Here is an 18,223-nt window from a genome sequence, read left to right on the forward strand (position 1 = left end):
CTTTTTCTCTATTTCCTTTATGTGAACCTTAAAGACGGCATATATCTTGATTTTCGTGTTTTTGTAGGAGCTAAATATTTTTTGATTGCATAAATTTATAAAAACTGCAATCAAATCCAGACCATTTACAAAGCTTAATGGCAGTTATATAAATCGGCTTACAGTGGGCTTCAAAGTTTAACCAGCGTTCCCTCTGTGACTAATGTGACTGAAAATACTTAAACCTTTTAATTTCTCTATTTCTGAACCTTTCTGCAGTTAACAGTTGTGTAGTTGGGACATTGGATGTCCAAGGTGCCAACAGCTTCGTATCAAAAGCTTAGGCAGCCAACATTTCAAACGGGCAATAAGGAGAGTGCTCGTCCCTTCAGAACAATAAAAGAGAGTCAGGGGTGAATGCGCTGAAGTAAGGGGAGATATTTCTTTGGCACAGCTGCAGCTGCTTCATGCAGCAAAGGTGGGAATATTGTTTCTGAGGATGAAGCTTTACAACAATCATTTTTTTGTTGCTCTGAGCAACTTGTCGGTTATTAAGCATTTGTTAATCCATCAGATATTAAACAGATTTTGGAATTTCTTGTAAAGGTTCTTGATATTCACTTCAAAGAAACTGTTGGAATGAATGAGGATCTTAAGAAAAACACATTTGTTTTCTTGTTTGTGAGTAAATGAAAACAAACTCACCATGGCGATGAACTTATCTCAGTTTCAGAGAAGGAAAGTCATGACAGTCAGGTGATGATCTTAGGTCTCATACTTCTTGGTCCTCACAGAAAAACTCTGAACTGAGTTTTAGTCTCAAATGTCTGCTTGTGGAGAAAAGGTTGTTTAGCGATTAAAAGGGTCGGCAGTGATAAAAAAAAATTAAAAAAGTGTTTCATTTAGGCTTGTTTTCATGCGTGACTGAGTGCCTGTCACATTTCATGTAGTCATCTCAGAAATGGCAGGTTGGTAACCAGAATGTACAGGAGTGATTGCTTTCTTTTTTGTAACTCACAGTATGCTGAAGTGACCTCCACCATCAAGCAAATCATTTTGATGTATGTTTTTGATTACAAGACTAGAGGCTCCTTGAAAACACAAGTTCTAGTCTCATAGTTTATATGCAGCATCACTTAATTCTGTGGGCAATTCATCACAGGATTGATGGTCCAATAAAATGAGGTTTCTTAAAAAGCTGTTTTTTTTATTTTTTATAAAGGTCTAATGGATTGGACAGCACTGAACTTCAGTAAACATACACGTGAAGAGAATCATTCTCATGCCTTTGTTAGTGAAAAAATAAACCCAACGGGTGTCTAAAATAACTTGACACTATCAAATTAAGTAATAATTTCTGAAATCAACCAGTGAAAATCCAACATGGCTTAGGAACTGCTGTCTAGCTGAATTTTTACAAAAGGCAAACGAAAGAAAAGAAGGTGGAAATTAAGTCTTACCACCTTCTTGCACAGCTTTTGAAAGCAATCTTTGCAAACAATTTCTGTAACTGTCAATGACATTTCTGCACCTGTCCACAGGTGATTTGGTCCACTTGTTATGAGCCGATTGCTTCAATTGTCTTAGGTTTAAAAAGCTTTTACTGAGACATGTTTCAAGTCTTTCCAGAAATGTCCCATAAACTTTAAATCAGAGAAGATCCTTTTATAATACTCCCATGTTATAGAATAAGCCATTCTTGTTTTGGAACAAAATCTAGCCACAGGGGTTGCAAGCCAGTTGCCTCTGTGCCGGTCCCAAGCCCGGATAAATAGAGAGGGTTGCGTCAGGAAGGGCATCCGGCGTAAAAATTGCCAAAATAACTATGCGAATCATCCACACCACTTTAGACATACCGGATCGGTCGAGGCCCGGGTTAACAACGACCGCCACCGATGCTGTTAACCTACAGGGTGTCGGTGGAAATTTGACTACTGTTGGTCGAAGAAAGAGGGGAGGCAGAAGGGTCCGTGGCCAGAGAGAGAAGGGAAAAGGCAGGAACATAGGTTTGAGAATAGGGACTCTTAACGTTGGCACAATGACAGGGAAAGGCAGAGAGCTGGCAGACATGATGGAGAGAAGGAAGGTAGATGTACTGTGTGTGCAGGAGACAAGGTGGAAGGGCAGCAAGGCACGTAGTATTGGAGGAGGATACAAACTGTTCTATCATGGTGTTGATAGGAAGAGAAACGGGGTAGGAGTGATTCTGAAGGGGGAGTTTGTAAACAGTGTTCTAGAGGTGAAAAGAGTCTCAGACAGGATGATGAGCCTAAAGTTAGAAATTGAAGGGGTGATGGTGAATGTAGTCAGTGGGTATGCGCCACAGGTTGGCTGTGAGTTAGAAGTGAAGGAGAGATTCTGGAGTGAGTTGGATGAGGTCATAGAGAGTTTTCCCAGAGGAGAGAGAGTTGTTATTGGAGCAGACTTTAATGGGCATGTTGGTGAGGGCAACAGAGGTGATGAGGAGGTGATGGGCAGGTTTGGTGTGAAGGAAAGGAATCTGGAAGGACAGATGGTGGTGGACTTTGCGAAGAGGATGGAAATGGCTGTAGTCAACACTTACTTCCAGAAGAGAGAGGAACATAGAGTGACATACAGAAGTGGAGGTAGGAGTACTCAGGTGGACTACATCCTATGCAGACGAGGTCATTTGAGAGAGGTTAATGACTGCAAAGTGGTAGTAGGAGAGAGTGTAGCCAGACAGCACCGCATGGTGGTGTGTAAGATGACTCTGGAGGTCAGGAAGAAGAAGAGAGGGAAAACAGAAAAGAAGACCAAGTGGTGGAAGCTACAGAATGAAGAAACTTGTGAGGAATTTAGGCAGAAGTTGAGACAGGTCCTGGGTGGTCAGGATGAACTTCCAGATGACTGGGAAACTACAGCAGAGATTATCAGGGAAACAGGTAGGAAGGTGCTTGGTGTGTCATCTGGAAAGAGGAAAGACGGTAAAGAGACTTGGTGGTGGAATGAGGAAGTACAGGAATGCGTCCAGAGGAAGAGGTTGGCTAAAAAGAAGTGGGATGTAGAAAGGACTGAGGAAGGTAGACAGGAGTACAAGGAAGCGCAGCGTAGAGTGAAGAGAGAGGTGGCAAAGGCCAAACAGAAAGCTTATGATGAGCTATATGACAGGTTAGACACAAAGGAAGGAGAGAAGGACTTGTACAGACTAGCCAGACAGAGAGACAGAGATGGGAAGGACGTGCAACAGGTAAGAGTGATAAAGGACAGAGATGGAAAGGTGCTAACAACCCAGGAGAGTGTACAGAAAAGATGGAAGGAGTATTTTGAGGAGCTGATGAACGTGGAAAATGACAGGGAAAGAAGGGAGGAAGATGTGGTTGTTGTGGAGCAGGAAGTAGCAGAGATTGGAAAGGATGAGGTTAGGAAGGCTCTGAAAAGGATGAAGAGCGGAAAGGCCGTTGGTCCTGATGACGTACCTGTGGAGGTATGGAAGTGCTTAGGAGAGACAGCAGTGGAATTTCTAACGAGGTTGTTCAATAGGATTTTAGAGAGTGAGAAGATGCCCGAGGAATGGAGGAGAAGCGTTCTGGTTCCGATCTTTAAGAACAAGGGTGACACGCAGAACTGCAGCAACTATAGAGGAATAAAGTTGATGAGCCACACAATGAAGCTGTGGGAAAGAGTAGTGGAAGCCAGGCTTAGGAAGAAGGTGGAGATTTGTGAGCAGCAGTATGGTTTCATGCCCCGTAAGAGCACCACTGATGCCATTTTTGCTTTGAGAATGTTGATGGAAAAGTACAGAGATGGTCAGAAGGAGCTGCATTGTGTGTTCGTAGATTTAGAGAAGGCGTATGACAGGGTGCCGAGGGAGGAGCTGTGGTACTGTATGAGATTGTCTGGAGTGGCAGAGAAGTATGTCAGAGTAGTTCAGGACATGTATGAGAGAAGTATGACGGTGGTGAGATGTGCTGTAGGTCAGACAGAGGAGTTCAAGGTGGAGGTGGGACTACACCAAGGATCAGCTTTGAGTCCTTTTTTGTTTGCTATGCTGATGGACAGGCTGACAGACGAGGTAAGACAGGAATCTCCCTGGACAATGATGTTTGCAGATGACATTGTAATTTGCAGTGAGAGTAGAGAGCAGGTGGAGGAACAGCTAGAGAGGTGGAGGTTTGCTCTGGAAAGAAGAGGCATGAAGGTCAGTCATAGTAAGACAGAATACATGTGTCTGAACGAGAGGGATCAAGGTAGAAGCGTTAGGTTACAGGGGGCTGAGGTGAAGAAGGTGCAGGAGTTTAAGTACTTGGGGTCAACAGTTCAGTGTGATGGGGAGTGTGGAAAAGAGGTGAAGAGGCGAGTGCAGGCAGGTTGGAGCGGGTGGAGGAAAGTGTCAGGAGTGTTGTGTGACAGAAGAGTGTCAGCAAGACTCAAAGGAAAGGTGTACAAGACAGTGGTGAGACCAGCTCTGCTCTATGGGTTAGAGACGGTAGCAGTGAGACAGAGACAAGAGGCTGAGATGGAGGTAGCGGAGATGAAGATGTTGAGGTTCTCTTTAGGAGTGACCAGGTTAGACAGGATAAGGAACGAGTACATCAGAGGGACGGCTCATGTTGCCTGTGTTAGGGACAAAGTCAGAGAAGCCAGACTGAGATGGTTTGGACATGTTCAGAGGAGGGATAGTGGATATATTGGTAGAAGGATGTTGGAGATGGAGCTGCCTGGCAGGAGGGCAAGAGGACGGCCAAAGAGGAGATACATGGATGTCTTAACAGAGGACATGAAGTTGGCTAATGTTAGGGTAGAAGATGTTCATGATAGAGTGAGGTGGAAAAGGATGATTCGCTGTGGCGACCCCTGATGGGAAAAGCCGAAAGAGAAAGAAGATTCTTGTTTTGGAACAACATGATCTTGGAGGATCCATAGGCATCCATATTTCCCTACAGAAGTTTATGGGATTTTGTTTTTTTCGGTTACTTCCTGTTTGTAACACAAGGGGGGAAGGGGTCACTCAGTCCAGTTCTCATATTCAGTCGATGCTAAACACATATCATGGACTTTAAGTCTTTGATTATTTTATAAAATCCTGTTTTATAAAAACAGAAAAGAAAAAGGTGGTCAGTTTATTTTCTAGGTCAGAAATATACTTTAGTTTTTTTCTAAATGTATTTCTAATCTGCTCCTGATTCACAAAGTTTGCCAAAGGGAGAAAATCCACTTTAATAATTCCATGTCGCACTTAATTTGGAATATCATAAAATTGATTATGTATGAAGGGTGTAGAGAGTAAAGGCCCGTACACACCGGGACGAATATTCGCCAGGCGTTATTCGCCAGCGTTTTTCGCCACGTTTTTTGTGTTCACACCCAGGCGATTTTCGCTGACGATGAGCCGAGCGAACATGCAATTTCATTCCCTGACATTAGATGGCGCTTAATGTAAACAGAAATACTCCTGTACACAAGGTGGCGCTGCGCAACTTTACGATTCTTAAAGTCGCTTTTCACTCAGAAGAAGAGAGCAAGTATTTACGCGCTTGTCAGAATCATACAAAGAAAACATGAATATTTCAAGCACCAGTAGCTCCAACTGGTGCTTGGTTCGGGGATGTTTTAGAATGTCCGTCATTATTGCTTCGCGGCTGTGTAGACGCTACTTGGCGTCTATCTTCTTCGCTGGTATGTGTGCTCAGCAAGGCAGTTTTGTGTTTGAGCGCCCCCAAGTTGTGTTTTACTGTAACTTCAGAAGCTCCAGACACGTGAGCAAAAGCGCCATTCTCATTGGTCGAGTAGATTTCGACGCGACGCGTCGAAAAAAAAAAACGAACCCGAGGCGTTTTTTTTTTTTTTTTTGACGCTTTAACGCCTGGCGTTTTTTCGCGTCGGTGTGCACACTCTCGTTGGTGCCCTTTGTTTAGTCACGAGGCGTAAAACGTCGGCGAAAATCGCCGGCGAAATTCGTCCCGGTGTGAACAGGCCTTAAGATTTCTATTTACTGTTGGTGCAAATCCTCATTCTTTTGTCGCGTCAGCATGTCTTGCAGTGACTGAAGAGAAAAGAAGGTGAATTTACTCGGCTACTCTATAATTTAGGCACTTGTTAGCTCTTCGTAAATACAGTTTTTTGCATCCATGCATCTATTTCCCGCTGGTCATCAGTGGCCAATAGTTAATATTTTAAGCAGATATCCTCTGACCTCTGTTCCCTTCACTCAAGCTCCTCCTGCGTGGAGGAAATGATGTCTTCACAATGAAATTCAAGGGGTATATTTCTTCCACTGAGTCTGCCCTCAGGCCACCTCACTGCAGGAAGCTCAGGTGGATCATTTGGTGGAAAAAAACCCCACAAAACTGTTAAGAGTCCCAACTTTATAAAAATGCTGCAACTTGTGAATTTTATACAAAAGCATGTGGATCTTTAATCAACCATTTCAAGGGTCAAAAAGATCACGTTTTTGCTTTAATGTTTTTGTGCATTGATGTTGTATTCAGAAATATGCTTTGAAAATACTCAGCAGGTTTAAGATCAAAAAGCGATGCTAGTGCACAATTTTTATTTAAGCGCAGCATGTCCCCTAATTTTGTATTTATTAGCTTTCATGGTTGTTAGGATGGACCACATGTGGCAGAGAAATCCCAGCTCATGTAGTCTCAGAAGGGGGTCTCATCCTCTGCAATGATATGGGATGGGTGTTAACTGGTTTATTATTCATAAGAATCTTTTTCCTCCTTTTTTGGTCTCTAAGCTTTATGTTTCTGACATGCCTGCTTGCGTTTTTCCCTCCTGCCCTCTCATCTGTCTTGCTGCCATCGGGCAGTGCAAAGGTGTAACTAAATCAAAGCAGAAATAAGAAAAAAATGCATTGTTGAAATGCATACATAGGTGGAATAAACATCAGCACTCTCAGATCATTTATTGTTCCAGCTTACATAACCATGTTTTCTTATGTTTTTGAAGTGTATAAATTGGTAAATTAAATCTTTTCCTATAAGCATCTGAAGATTATAGTAGAAAAATAAACAAAACAGTTATCCTAAGAAGGAAAAAAAAAGTTGTACACATAAATGCTTTGTCCATGTGTCCTTTTGATTATGCTTTTGGTTTGCAGATATTAATTAAATGTCTTCATTTGTGTGCCCTTGCAGGAAGTGCATGCACCATGTCGGAGTACAACAAGCTGAAGAGCACACTACTAGACATGCAGCCAAAAGCACTGAAGACTGCAGAGCAGAACCAACAGAGGGACATGGAGGAGAAGAGAGGGCTGGTGGACGCCATGTTTAAATACTTGGACGTGAACCAGGACGGCCGACTCATCGCTGATGAACTAGAAAAGGTGTCTCTCAAACTAAACAGATGCACACATTCTAAGTGGATGAATGCCTAAGTTGCTTGCAGTATTACTACAACATAAAAAAACGACAATAAAAGACGGCAAAAGTTTAAATGTTATGTCACTGAAAGATTTACAGGATAAAATATCTCAAGATTCAGGAAAAGACATCTTTTAAACATAACATTTCTTTAAATCTAACTGGAAGTTAGATTTCTACGGATGGCTCATTCATCCTGTGGGCTTGCAATGCAAGCCCTCTTAAAGAGAACAATTCATTTATAGTTTCCACTAATGAGTTTCACAAATTGTGGAGAAAAATATCCTATCTAATTGATTAAACCCAAATAGTGTAGAACATTATCTGAAAAAGAAAATGCAAATAAAATCAACATATTTGAAAATATTATAGAACTTTACTTTTTCATGATAAAAAATGTTTCAAACAAAAATGAACTGACTTGGCTTATGGTACTTGCCAAAAAAGGAATAAGTAATTAAGGACCCTGCAGGGGGACAAATCGCTTTTCTTGTTTGATAATCTTAAACTGCAAAAGATATGAGTAGAAACAAATATCTTGATTGAATAAATATGTCCAGATACTTGGAAATTGGGTCATCTTCAAATCTCAAAAGCCTTCAAAGGAGCATGGTTTAAGCTTTCAAGAGCCTCTTTATTTCTATTATTTAGGGTGAAGGCCAACACAACAATTAGTTTGTAAGCGACTTTTACCACTCTATAAGTAAGAATATACAAAAGAAACATGAAAGAATAAATACAGAGCTCTTTTTTTATTTCAAATGATCCTATGTCAGGACAGATTAAAAGATATCACTTTTTTTTTCTCTTTGATGCTGCTTTCTGGAGTTGACTGCATCCATATGTTCACTGTGACTCCAGACTGTTATGCCTTTGGGCATTTGAATAAAACATTTTTTAAACCCTAAGTACAAGTCTTTACCCTGAAAGATTATCTCTGACAATAGACAGATCCCAAAGTGAAGCCAGTCTGGATGGATGACTAGAATTCCTCTTTGATCCTAAAAAGCATAATCTGTGTGAAACTGTATTTATGAATTCCTTCAGAATGGAAAATGGTTCATCTTCAGATGTCTCAGTGACACGCCAGCTTTGTTAAATCTTTAAATGCAGTACTCAAAAACCAGGTCAAAACCAACATAATATGTTTTTAAAATATTGAATAAAATGAAATGAACTAAAACTTGCAGTAACAAGTTACTGGGACACTTTGTGTCTATTGCAAAATATTATTTAAAATTTCTAGTAACTGTTGCTTTATTTCTAAAGGTATTTGAGTTTCCACATGAGAGCAACAAACAAAAGTGATAGATGTGTAGATTATGACCAAGATAAAGAATTAAACAGGTTCCTTTGCAGTATTTATTTATTTGGTTTTATTAGTTTTTTAATGCTCTTTAAACCATTCCATCCAGTTTTATAAAATGTTGGCAGATAAATTAACCTTTTGACAATACCACAAAATGTTGAACCCAAATGTTATTCCCATTTTGACCGGAGGTCTGCAGTGATTGTGGTAAAAGGATGAAAGCAATTTGTGGTTTATTTTTGTAGCATAAACAGGCTTCAAATTTGATTTTTCACAGTATGATGGAGCCAGATTTACCCTGAAGTCACAAAATTATACATTTAACACAGACACACAGCCTGAAGTCTGTGTTTTTGTTCTTAAACTCTTAATTGAATCTTAGTTGATTATCAAGAGTTAATTGGAAAGCAGACCTACCCTCCAAAACCTTCAAAATGACGTGTTTTTTTTTTTGCTGATGAGTTTTTACGTCTCCTCTACTATATGTAATTTAAACAATGGCAAAAACTGAAATATTGTATTATTGGAAATTTATTGTTGTACTTTTTAAAGTACTAAGTGCCTTCATTGCTCCCCCCATTCATGCAAAATGCGGGGAAAGTTGTCAAAAAAAGTTGTACAATTTTAAAAATGAAGGAAGTAGAACCCATTTTTACTTTGGAGTGAGGTTTGCTGTGAATAAGTGAAAGTTGATTTAAGTAGGGCCAGTTTAGTTGTACGGCACAAAGACAGTTCAAAGAGCTTTACATAAAACACTAAAAAAACATTTAAAATAAACATTAAGGTAGTGATGATTAAAAAAATGTAAAGAAAGTTATACATTAAAAATAAGCTTATAGTAACAGTGCAGATGTCAATCTTTGAATAAAAACTGATCAAATGCGGTTGAGAAGCGGTGGATCTTGGTTATCTAAGGCTTTCTGGAAGTCTGTTTCAGATATGTGGAGTATAGAAGCTCAATGCAGCTTCTCCATGTTTGCTTTTGTCTCTGGGAACTGACAAAAGACCAGATTCAGATCAAGAGGTCAATCTAATGTGTAGTGTTATGGGCGGCAGTGGCTCAGGCAGTTGAGCAGGTCGTCCAATGATCGAAGGATAGGCAGCTCGACCCCCAGCTCCCCCCAGTCAACTGTCGTTGTGTCCTTGGGCAAGACACTTCACCCTCCTTGCCTCCAGTGTGGCTCCACTGGTGGTTGAATGTGTATGAATGTCCCGGTGATGGTCAGAGGGGCTGTAGGCGTGAACTGGCAGCCACGCCTCTGTCAGTCTGCCCCAGGACAGCTGAGGGAGCATCAGTAGTTACTATCAGCAAGTATGAATGAATAATGGACACCCTGGAAGAACTTTTAGCGTCTGGAAAAGCGCAGAGAAGTCAAATTATGATTATTATTAAATCTATGTTTATTTTAGTTTGATTGATTTACTTAAAAAAAAGTTCTACGGTTGGTGCTTCAGATGATTTTTTTTGAGCATTTAAGAAGCAGTTTATCCTGTGTAATGAGCATCTGCATTACATTGATCACAAAAGAAGTGCTGCTGTTCTGTTCTGTCTGATTCTGGGAATCCAGAATTTAGAGACAAAGGAGCTTAAGCATTTTATGCTGATTTCAGAACAAAGTTTTTTTTTTATCCTTTTGTTTTTACTAAATTGACTAAATATGAAAAGCAAACAAACACTGAATAAAGAAAATATAATTAATAATAATTTATCATTTCTTTTTTAATCTATCCAGAAAACATGTTTCTGTCAAAAGGGAATTTTACATTTTATTTTGAAATGAACCTTCATAAACACTTAATTTGGAAAATGTCAAATGTATTTAAAGTAAAGTTGTGGACAAAATGTAATTCCTGAAACTTAGTAGTTTATCTACAGTTGCTTTAAACTGCATATCCCAAGTCCTGTTTGGATATTAAAGGGAGAATTTGTTATATTTGAGTCAAGACAGCTTTTAAAAAACAGACAATTAGTATCTGATAGTAGTCTGTCTGTTTCAAAACTACACAGTTACAGTGCAGATGGCTTGGATACAAATACTAAAAACAAAGGAAATAATGGACACAAACACACTGGCTTCAGTTTCTGCTGAGCTGTTTCACTTTTAGGCTCAATTTCTTCACAGTTAACTGCTTTGATCTTGTTTGGTGTCTTCAGATCTCAATGAAGGAACATCTGGGGGACAGTCTCTTGGAGTGCACCATGCAAGACTTGCTGCATTATGACGATTACAACAATGATGGACACCTCAGTTTGCACGAGTTCTACACAGCCTTCCGTAAGCTTGTTTTTATTGTTGCACATAAAGCAAACATTTGGTACAGACCATATGATTAGCTGTAAACATCATCTAAGTGTTTAAGAATTGTGGCAGCTTTTTCAGTAAATGCTTTTTTAACTGTGATGTTCTTCCAGAAATTTGAGTGGCATTTTGCTCTCTTTGCCTGATTCAGTCCAAAGTGTCATGAAAACTGAAGCTCATGCATAACTGCAGATTTTTGCTACCGTTCACCACCTGGTACCCCCACATCTTCTCCACTGCAGCCAGGATAAAAAGGCTCCAGCCAAGAGAACCTGATAATTGCACTCCAACCAGTGTACAGATTTACTGCAATTTATAACCCTTAAGCAGAACTGCTGTGAGTGCCATCAAGCTTTAGGCTTAGCAGAAAAAACTCAAAGGCGGTTTCACCTTATTAGGACCAATAATCACAAAAACATTACTATGTTAGGGTAAAATCACCATCAACGTTTCGATGCCATGGCAACCTTCTCCTACTTTTTTCACCTGCTTCCTCGGCTTTTGGCTTTGGAATAGCAGTGAAATACCTGAGGCGTGACTTCAACACTCCAATAACATCTATCAAGGTTTACCAATAAGGCTTTTAGCCATGACGGGCTTTATGATCAGCTGGGGTAGGTCTATTAAACTTCACCTGTAATTCAACCCACCACAAGCTGGTTGTAATGGGAACCTTCCTGTCCTGCAACTGTTGTTATGGTTTACCTTCCAGATGGGCAGAGGGTAGATACGGCATGGTATTTGTGTACACGCAGATCTGTCTGTCTTATTTTAGATGGAGTTAGTCAGTTGATTTTATGTTTGACAAGCATTTGAAGAGGTGGGTTGGGACCTACAACAAGCTATTGATCAGATGACGCTCAAGGTTAAGTGTTGGACAGCAGGAAGGAAACGCCAAATGAGGGTCATTATGTTTGAATGTCACATCTGGTGCTCTGAATGTGTGTTGTTACAGTTCAACTGTGTAACTTGTGTGAGTGTGCAAGTCTACATATGTGTGTTGTGGAAAACGGTCTCCCTGGTGAGGAAGATGAGCAGCCAGGAATCGCAGGTGCTCCCTGGAAGTGGAAATACACCATTTGGATATGGACGTGGAAAATGACCAACCAATAATTATGGTCCTGACTAATTACATTTGAGCATTTAAAATTCCAATTGTCAAACCAAATGGTTGGGACACATTTTGAGAATCGAACAAAAAGATGAAGCGGACAAAATATCAAGCAATAATATAATGTTGAACCTAAAAATCCCAATAATCTCGAAAGCACTGCATAAAAGCACAATATCTATATTTTCTATGTTAATTTAGGTGTTGTTTGTTTGTTGCAGGAGATAAAGTCACGTTGGTTAACCCTTTGACATCAGAGCTCCAGTGTTGTCATTCTTTGGAATACTGTAACTCTTCAACTGTTTATGCAGTTGACAAAATTCCAACTGTTTCTGAAGTGGAGAAAACCATCCTCGCCCTGACATGCAACATTTTACAAGAGTGATGTGTTTAAGCTATCCGCATAAATCAACTGATTCTGTTATGGAGAAAACGTCTTTGCAAAAAAAAAAAAAACATAGTGAAGTGTTGCATATTGGCGCAGGAGGGATTTGCAAAGGCTCTTTTCTCTGGGTCAGAATCACAGTGCTTCCCTAAATGCTTAAAGCTTTGCGGTAAATGAAAGAGCGTGTAATTTAAGTGTCGCTGGCGGCGTCTCCATTGATAAAGGGTTAAAATAAATACACGTGAGCTAAACCTTCAGACACATTATTCCCACTGATTCCAAAGGGCTGTTGTTGAATTTTCTGTCCATTTCCCTGAGAAGATCCATATATTGCAATTACCTCCATTTGTTTGATGTAATTAAATATTTCTACCATAAACTTGCTTTCTCAGTACCCCCCCCCCCCCCCCCCCCCATAAAAATGCTATAACTCAAAGCATAAAAGTAAAGCATTGTTGATGATCCCTCCTGAGTTTTCATGGTTTTTCTGTATTGATAACATCTTTATGCTCTATATCTTTGCAGTAACTTCACACCCAATTCCCCAGGAGAACTACTTGTTTTTACTATTAAACTCCTGCACCTGTAAAGTTGTGCTCCAAAGAAAGAAATCGGCAAAACTATTTTCTTTTTTCCTCATTTAACAGATCAACCTTGACAAGCACTCCATTCTGCCAAGCTCAGTTCTTTTCCAAGCTAAACCTATTCATTTACTTTTTGCTTCAACAAATTAGAAACGAATGTTTAGATTGCATTTGCCTCTCCATTCTTCAATCATTTATAGGATTGTGGAACGTCGTGGCAAAACTGTTTCTTTGGCACATAAGTTAAATGGATCCCTGTTGAATGCTGAAATTCAAATGACACCCTTTAGAGTAGAAATATGCTCTAATATATTGTGTCAGTCTAATTAGGAAAATCCCTTTAACTCCTGTAAAAAAAACATAGTCTTGCTGATTCACAAAGTGTTTAAAAATCTTGAATCGCTCATTGCTTTTAATGTCTAGAGTGGGAGTTTGTGCACCAATTGGCTTCTCAGTTGTACTTGAAGTGTCAATTTATAACTTTTAATCAGTAGTTGTATGAAGAACACAGGAACCATATTTTTGTAAGTTTAAGTTTTACTTTTGGGGAACATTTATTTAACAAAATATGGGAACCGGAACAAGGTTTCCTCTTGAAAGGCAAACCATAATAGTTGCAGACTGAATCTAAGCCCGCTTCACTACCATAGATGCTTACCGTATAGCTTAACAAAGGGGGAATCTAGTTGGTTGTAACCATTCCTTTTACTAATGATTTTATTTAACGAGGTCAACTAAACTTCTAATAACTAAATTCATTAAATTCTCTATCCTCTGTGACGCTTTGGAACAACTGAGCGTCGGTTCTTGTTCTGCAGTGTTGTCAGTAGTAAATACTGATACACACACCTACACTGCCCCCTAGTGTCTGCTGCTATTTATTTAAAAGAAAAATCACATGAAAGTTGCACACCCCCGGCTAAACTATGCATGAAATTGCAACTTATAAGCTACTCCAAAAAATACAGAAAATGTTTTTCAGGACAAAAAACAAAATATACTGAAATATCTGTTAATTAAGCTCTGGTAGCTGATGATTCCTACTTGGACATGTGGTTATTTTCTATAACTTGTTGTGATAAACCGGACGCTTTGTTTGTTCCCTAGCAAACTGTAATTACAGCGCATATCGTAGCATACATTTATAAGTATTTGGCTAAAGAATGCGCTCAGTGTGCTGTACATCGTCAACTGAAAGACAGCAGTGCATGAGTACTAGAGCTGATAAGAAAGCAGAATTGCTGAGACATATCTGCAACTTGCAGATGTTTTGTTCACGGTCACACAAGGTGATGTTCCTTTGTGGTCAGAAATCATGGGATGTATAGCTTCAGCACATGATGTGCTGCATGTGCCGTGAGTCTATAGGCTTTTGTAAGTTGCAGTGGAACATATTAATAGTGAATTTAGAAAATCTCTGTACCCTTTGCATTCTGCATTGTAAAAATTCTGGACACATCAAAATTATGAAATTCACCATATTGGGACATTTTTCTGTATTATGAGATGTAGATATGATTATGTAAGTTGTTGAAATCTAACTGCTAAGTAAATTGCACATGACATACTGACTGAAAGTAGATTATGTTTTATATACTTAGCAGTAATGCATTCTTTTTCCACCCATGCTACTTTAACAGTAGTCTATTTTGTGAATTGAAGCTCCTTATATGAATATAAATCTTTTTTCCCCTGATTATATAAATACTCATTGTACCCACTGAAAATAAACCCTAATCTGATGTACTTGTGGTTCACAAACCCAGCAGTGCTCTGACGTGTGGAGGAAGTCAGCTTGTATTACCTCCAGTAAGAACCAAGCAGGCTGTATGAAGCTGCTTTTAGATCTGAGATGTTATCAAACTATTTATTTGTAAGTTGTTTTGTATTGGAGTGCAGAAAAAAAAGGGAGACTTGGAGATGGACCTAATAATTTAAGACAAGCTAATGGAGAAATAAAAGGAAAAATAGAATACATTTGTTACAATTGTTTTTCCTACAATCCAAATGATGTTGAATGTTTGATGCTGTCTCAAAAGGTTAAGCTTGTTTTATAATGTCTACAATAGATAGATATTATGGCACCTTTGTAGTCCATAAGACAAATAAAACAGAAATATGCAAGATAACACACAACCAAAAACACCAGATGGGTGAAATAGATATTATTACAAAAAATATATTAGGTGTAAGTCAAAGATTTTACTGAGTTATTCTGAATTAACCGTACCAAAATATATGCACATCCCTCCCATCCTGTTCTTGAAGTCCATCGTCTCCTGTGATTTTTTTTTTTTTTTTTTTGCTTTCTTAAACTCAAATCAAGAGAGGAATTGTATGGAGAACATAGGCTGCACTGTCAGCGCCACTCAGCAATTCCTCCTAATTAAATGAGAGCTAAAAGGAGATGGGGATGTGGGGAGGGAACGAGAAAAGGGGAGTGGGGAAATAAAGGGGGGATGAGAAAGAGGAAGATCAGTGGGAAAATAGGGAATTTCAAAATTAAGGGAGAATTTTAAGCATGGAAGAGAAAAGGTGTTTACAAAAAAGATAAAAAGAGATCATAATTTCTTAGGAAAAGAGTGGAAATGAAAGCAAATCATCAATATTTAGAAAAAACTTTATAGCTTCGTGGTTTTAAGAGCAGTTTGACTGGATTAGTTTGAGTAACAGGTAACGGTTACAAAACTCAGGTTTTGCAATTATGTGAATTTTTGTTACATTGTTAATGGTAATTATAAACCCCAAAACAAGAAGTCTCCAGCAGTGCAGTGCACAGACTCCTGATCAAAAAATATTTTGTAATTAGCAGTCTGTTAAATTATGCTGTGACTTCAGAGGTTGGGTTAAAAGCAACCATAGATAAGCCAGAACAATTTAGCTTATGTTTAATGTATTTGTAAGTTGTGCTTTTTTTAAAATTAATTAATTTATTCCTCATTCTTTTACTTAAATATCGAAAGGCATAAAAGCACATTAAAAATGTGTGCTAAATGTATGAAAAAACAAGTCTTAAATAGCAAAAATATGAGAGGTTTTTGATTTGATTGATTGATTGATTGATTGATTGATTGATTGATTTCAAGCATTGTATTAAAAGCAATAAAAAGTTGATTCATATTTATCAAACTTATTAAAGTGATCAAAAGTCACTTAAATCACATTTGCTTGATTAAATACAGTGATCATTCGATAAAATTAAGTAGAACTTAATTTATTGAATGAAAAGGAGTGGGAAGAAGCGAGTTTATGTAATCCCACCCCTACTGAGTTCATTCATTTTATAGTTTTACAGTTTTTGTAATCCGGTTCTGATCCGATAAATTCCTTTCAGGTAAAAAAAATCCAGTGGCTAGTAATGATTGATTATCTTTAGAAAACATTCATTCATGATTTCAGTAAACAGTAACAGTAACCACTATGTAATAATCATTGATTATTGTTAGAACACATGATCACATTAAACCAGTAATAATTGCAGATCAAGTAAAGAAATTCAGTAGCTTATTGATTGTAATTCAAACATTTTAGTAATCTGGTCTAAAAAAAAGACTTACAAATAAAATTGCATCAGAATAGCAGGATCTTAGTTACAGATGAGCAGTCAATGAGCTAAAATATGCTTGTGCACGCAGACACAGAATGTCAAAGAAAGCGTTTAAACCGAGCTGTGTATCTGTTGAAAATTAAAATTGAGAAATACAATTCAAAAACAGGTTCTCTGAGTGAGGTACTGTGGTTTTAATGTATTATTGCACAGGATGTTCCCTAAACTAAACAAATAATGTTGCTAAGATTAGAAATCAGTTTTATTCTCTAACATCTAAGTGAATGAGAGACTTCAAGGTAACTTGGCTCAAAAAGTCCTGACCAAAAAATGTCTGGGAAACCTGTAACTCATCTCATTTTACACATTTCATTTCTTTTTCCTCACATGATTTAAACATTTTTCACACTTTTTATGTTCAATTTTCCCATTAAATAACCCTTTTGTTTTCAGTTTGATTATAGGTTGCAATAACTTCCTATCATTGTAATAGCATTTAAGATTACATCCTTCATAATCGGGCCCTGGAAAAACTGCTCATGTTATTTAACATTGACTGGAAAGTATGGTTTCCACAGCTTCAGTGACCGAGTGTTGGGACCACAGTTGCCATGGTGACTGTATGAGGGGGCAGGGCTCTGGACCATGTGTTGAAAAGATTGCCAACTAGCTTTGGGGTGTTTTTAGTTTCAGTAAATGGCTGATGAAATTGTCTTGTTTATTAGCTTACCCGTGTTTATGACGGTGCCCCCAGCCCTTCACACAGACACTTACTTTAAATACTTTCTTTATGCCAACAAATAGAAATTTGTGAAAATAAGGCATGTAATGTAAAGACTCTCACGAGCCCATGAACTCTATGGTAAGTGTGTCTCATGATGTAATGAACACAGACACTTCTGCACTTACATGCCTATGAAGTGCATCTAGTTTCTATTGGTCACCAAATTTGTCTCTGATTACAATTCCAAGAGATTCCCAAAAGGTTTCCCAAGATCCAATAATCAATTTATTATTTATTTAGTGCAAACTATGCCCATACAGAAAAGGGTAAAGGTATACAGAAAAAGCAACAGTAAAGTCGGTGGTTCCTACTTTGGACATAAAAGGCTAATAATGATTACAGTTGTGTTTGTGATCAAAAATACACAATTCAGGAGAGCATATACTATAGAAATTGATCACTGAAACCTTCATCTGAGACATGTTTTCTGGTCTTCACATACCCCATAAGATGTTTAAATGTTTTACTTAAATACAATACTTTCATTTCTTCACTTTGTACTTTTCCATTTATTTATACTTCTCTGCACGTGCAATCCTATTCTCCACATGGAAAATCAATGCTGCACAGTCACACAAATCCCTAGAATATGGGGGTCTCCTGGGGGGCCTCTGGCTTAAATACATCTGCCATGTAATCATCCCATCCTGCTGGGGCTTCAACATTGGCCTTTGCGTTTCTAGTTCCTGTGGAAATATAGCTGAAATTCACTAACATGCGTTTGATACAAATGCAGCATCACAAACATTCCTCTTGCTTTTCAAGATTTCAAGTGTGATGCCACCATCATGTCTTGTTTAGGGATCTGAACCCATGACTGAATCAGACATAACAGCTTCTAATTAAAAATGGAAACAGATGGCATCACACTTTGAGAGTTAGAAAAAAAAAAA

The 18,223-nt window shown here is 38.5% G+C and overlaps 1 protein-coding gene across 2 annotated transcripts in view; it reads left to right on the forward strand.

The window, feature by feature from the left end:
* The window catches only part of fstl4 (follistatin-like 4), a 192,413-nt gene that overhangs the window by 111,715 nt on the left and 62,475 nt on the right, over positions 1-18,223 (forward strand). For both annotated transcript variants that reach the window (XM_011483178.4, XM_078931092.1), the window contains 2 exons: positions 7,083-7,273; positions 10,775-10,895. In XM_011483178.4, the coding sequence (XP_011481480.1) occupies positions 7,083-7,273; positions 10,775-10,895 (312 nt within the window). The remainder of the gene's footprint in view (positions 1-7,082; positions 7,274-10,774; positions 10,896-18,223) is intronic.

This window comes from Oryzias latipes, chromosome 14 (assembly GCF_053564925.1).
Source record: "Oryzias latipes strain Hd-rR chromosome 14, Olatipes_Hd-rR_3.1".
Lineage (NCBI taxonomy): Eukaryota > Metazoa > Chordata > Actinopteri > Beloniformes > Adrianichthyidae > Oryzias > Oryzias latipes.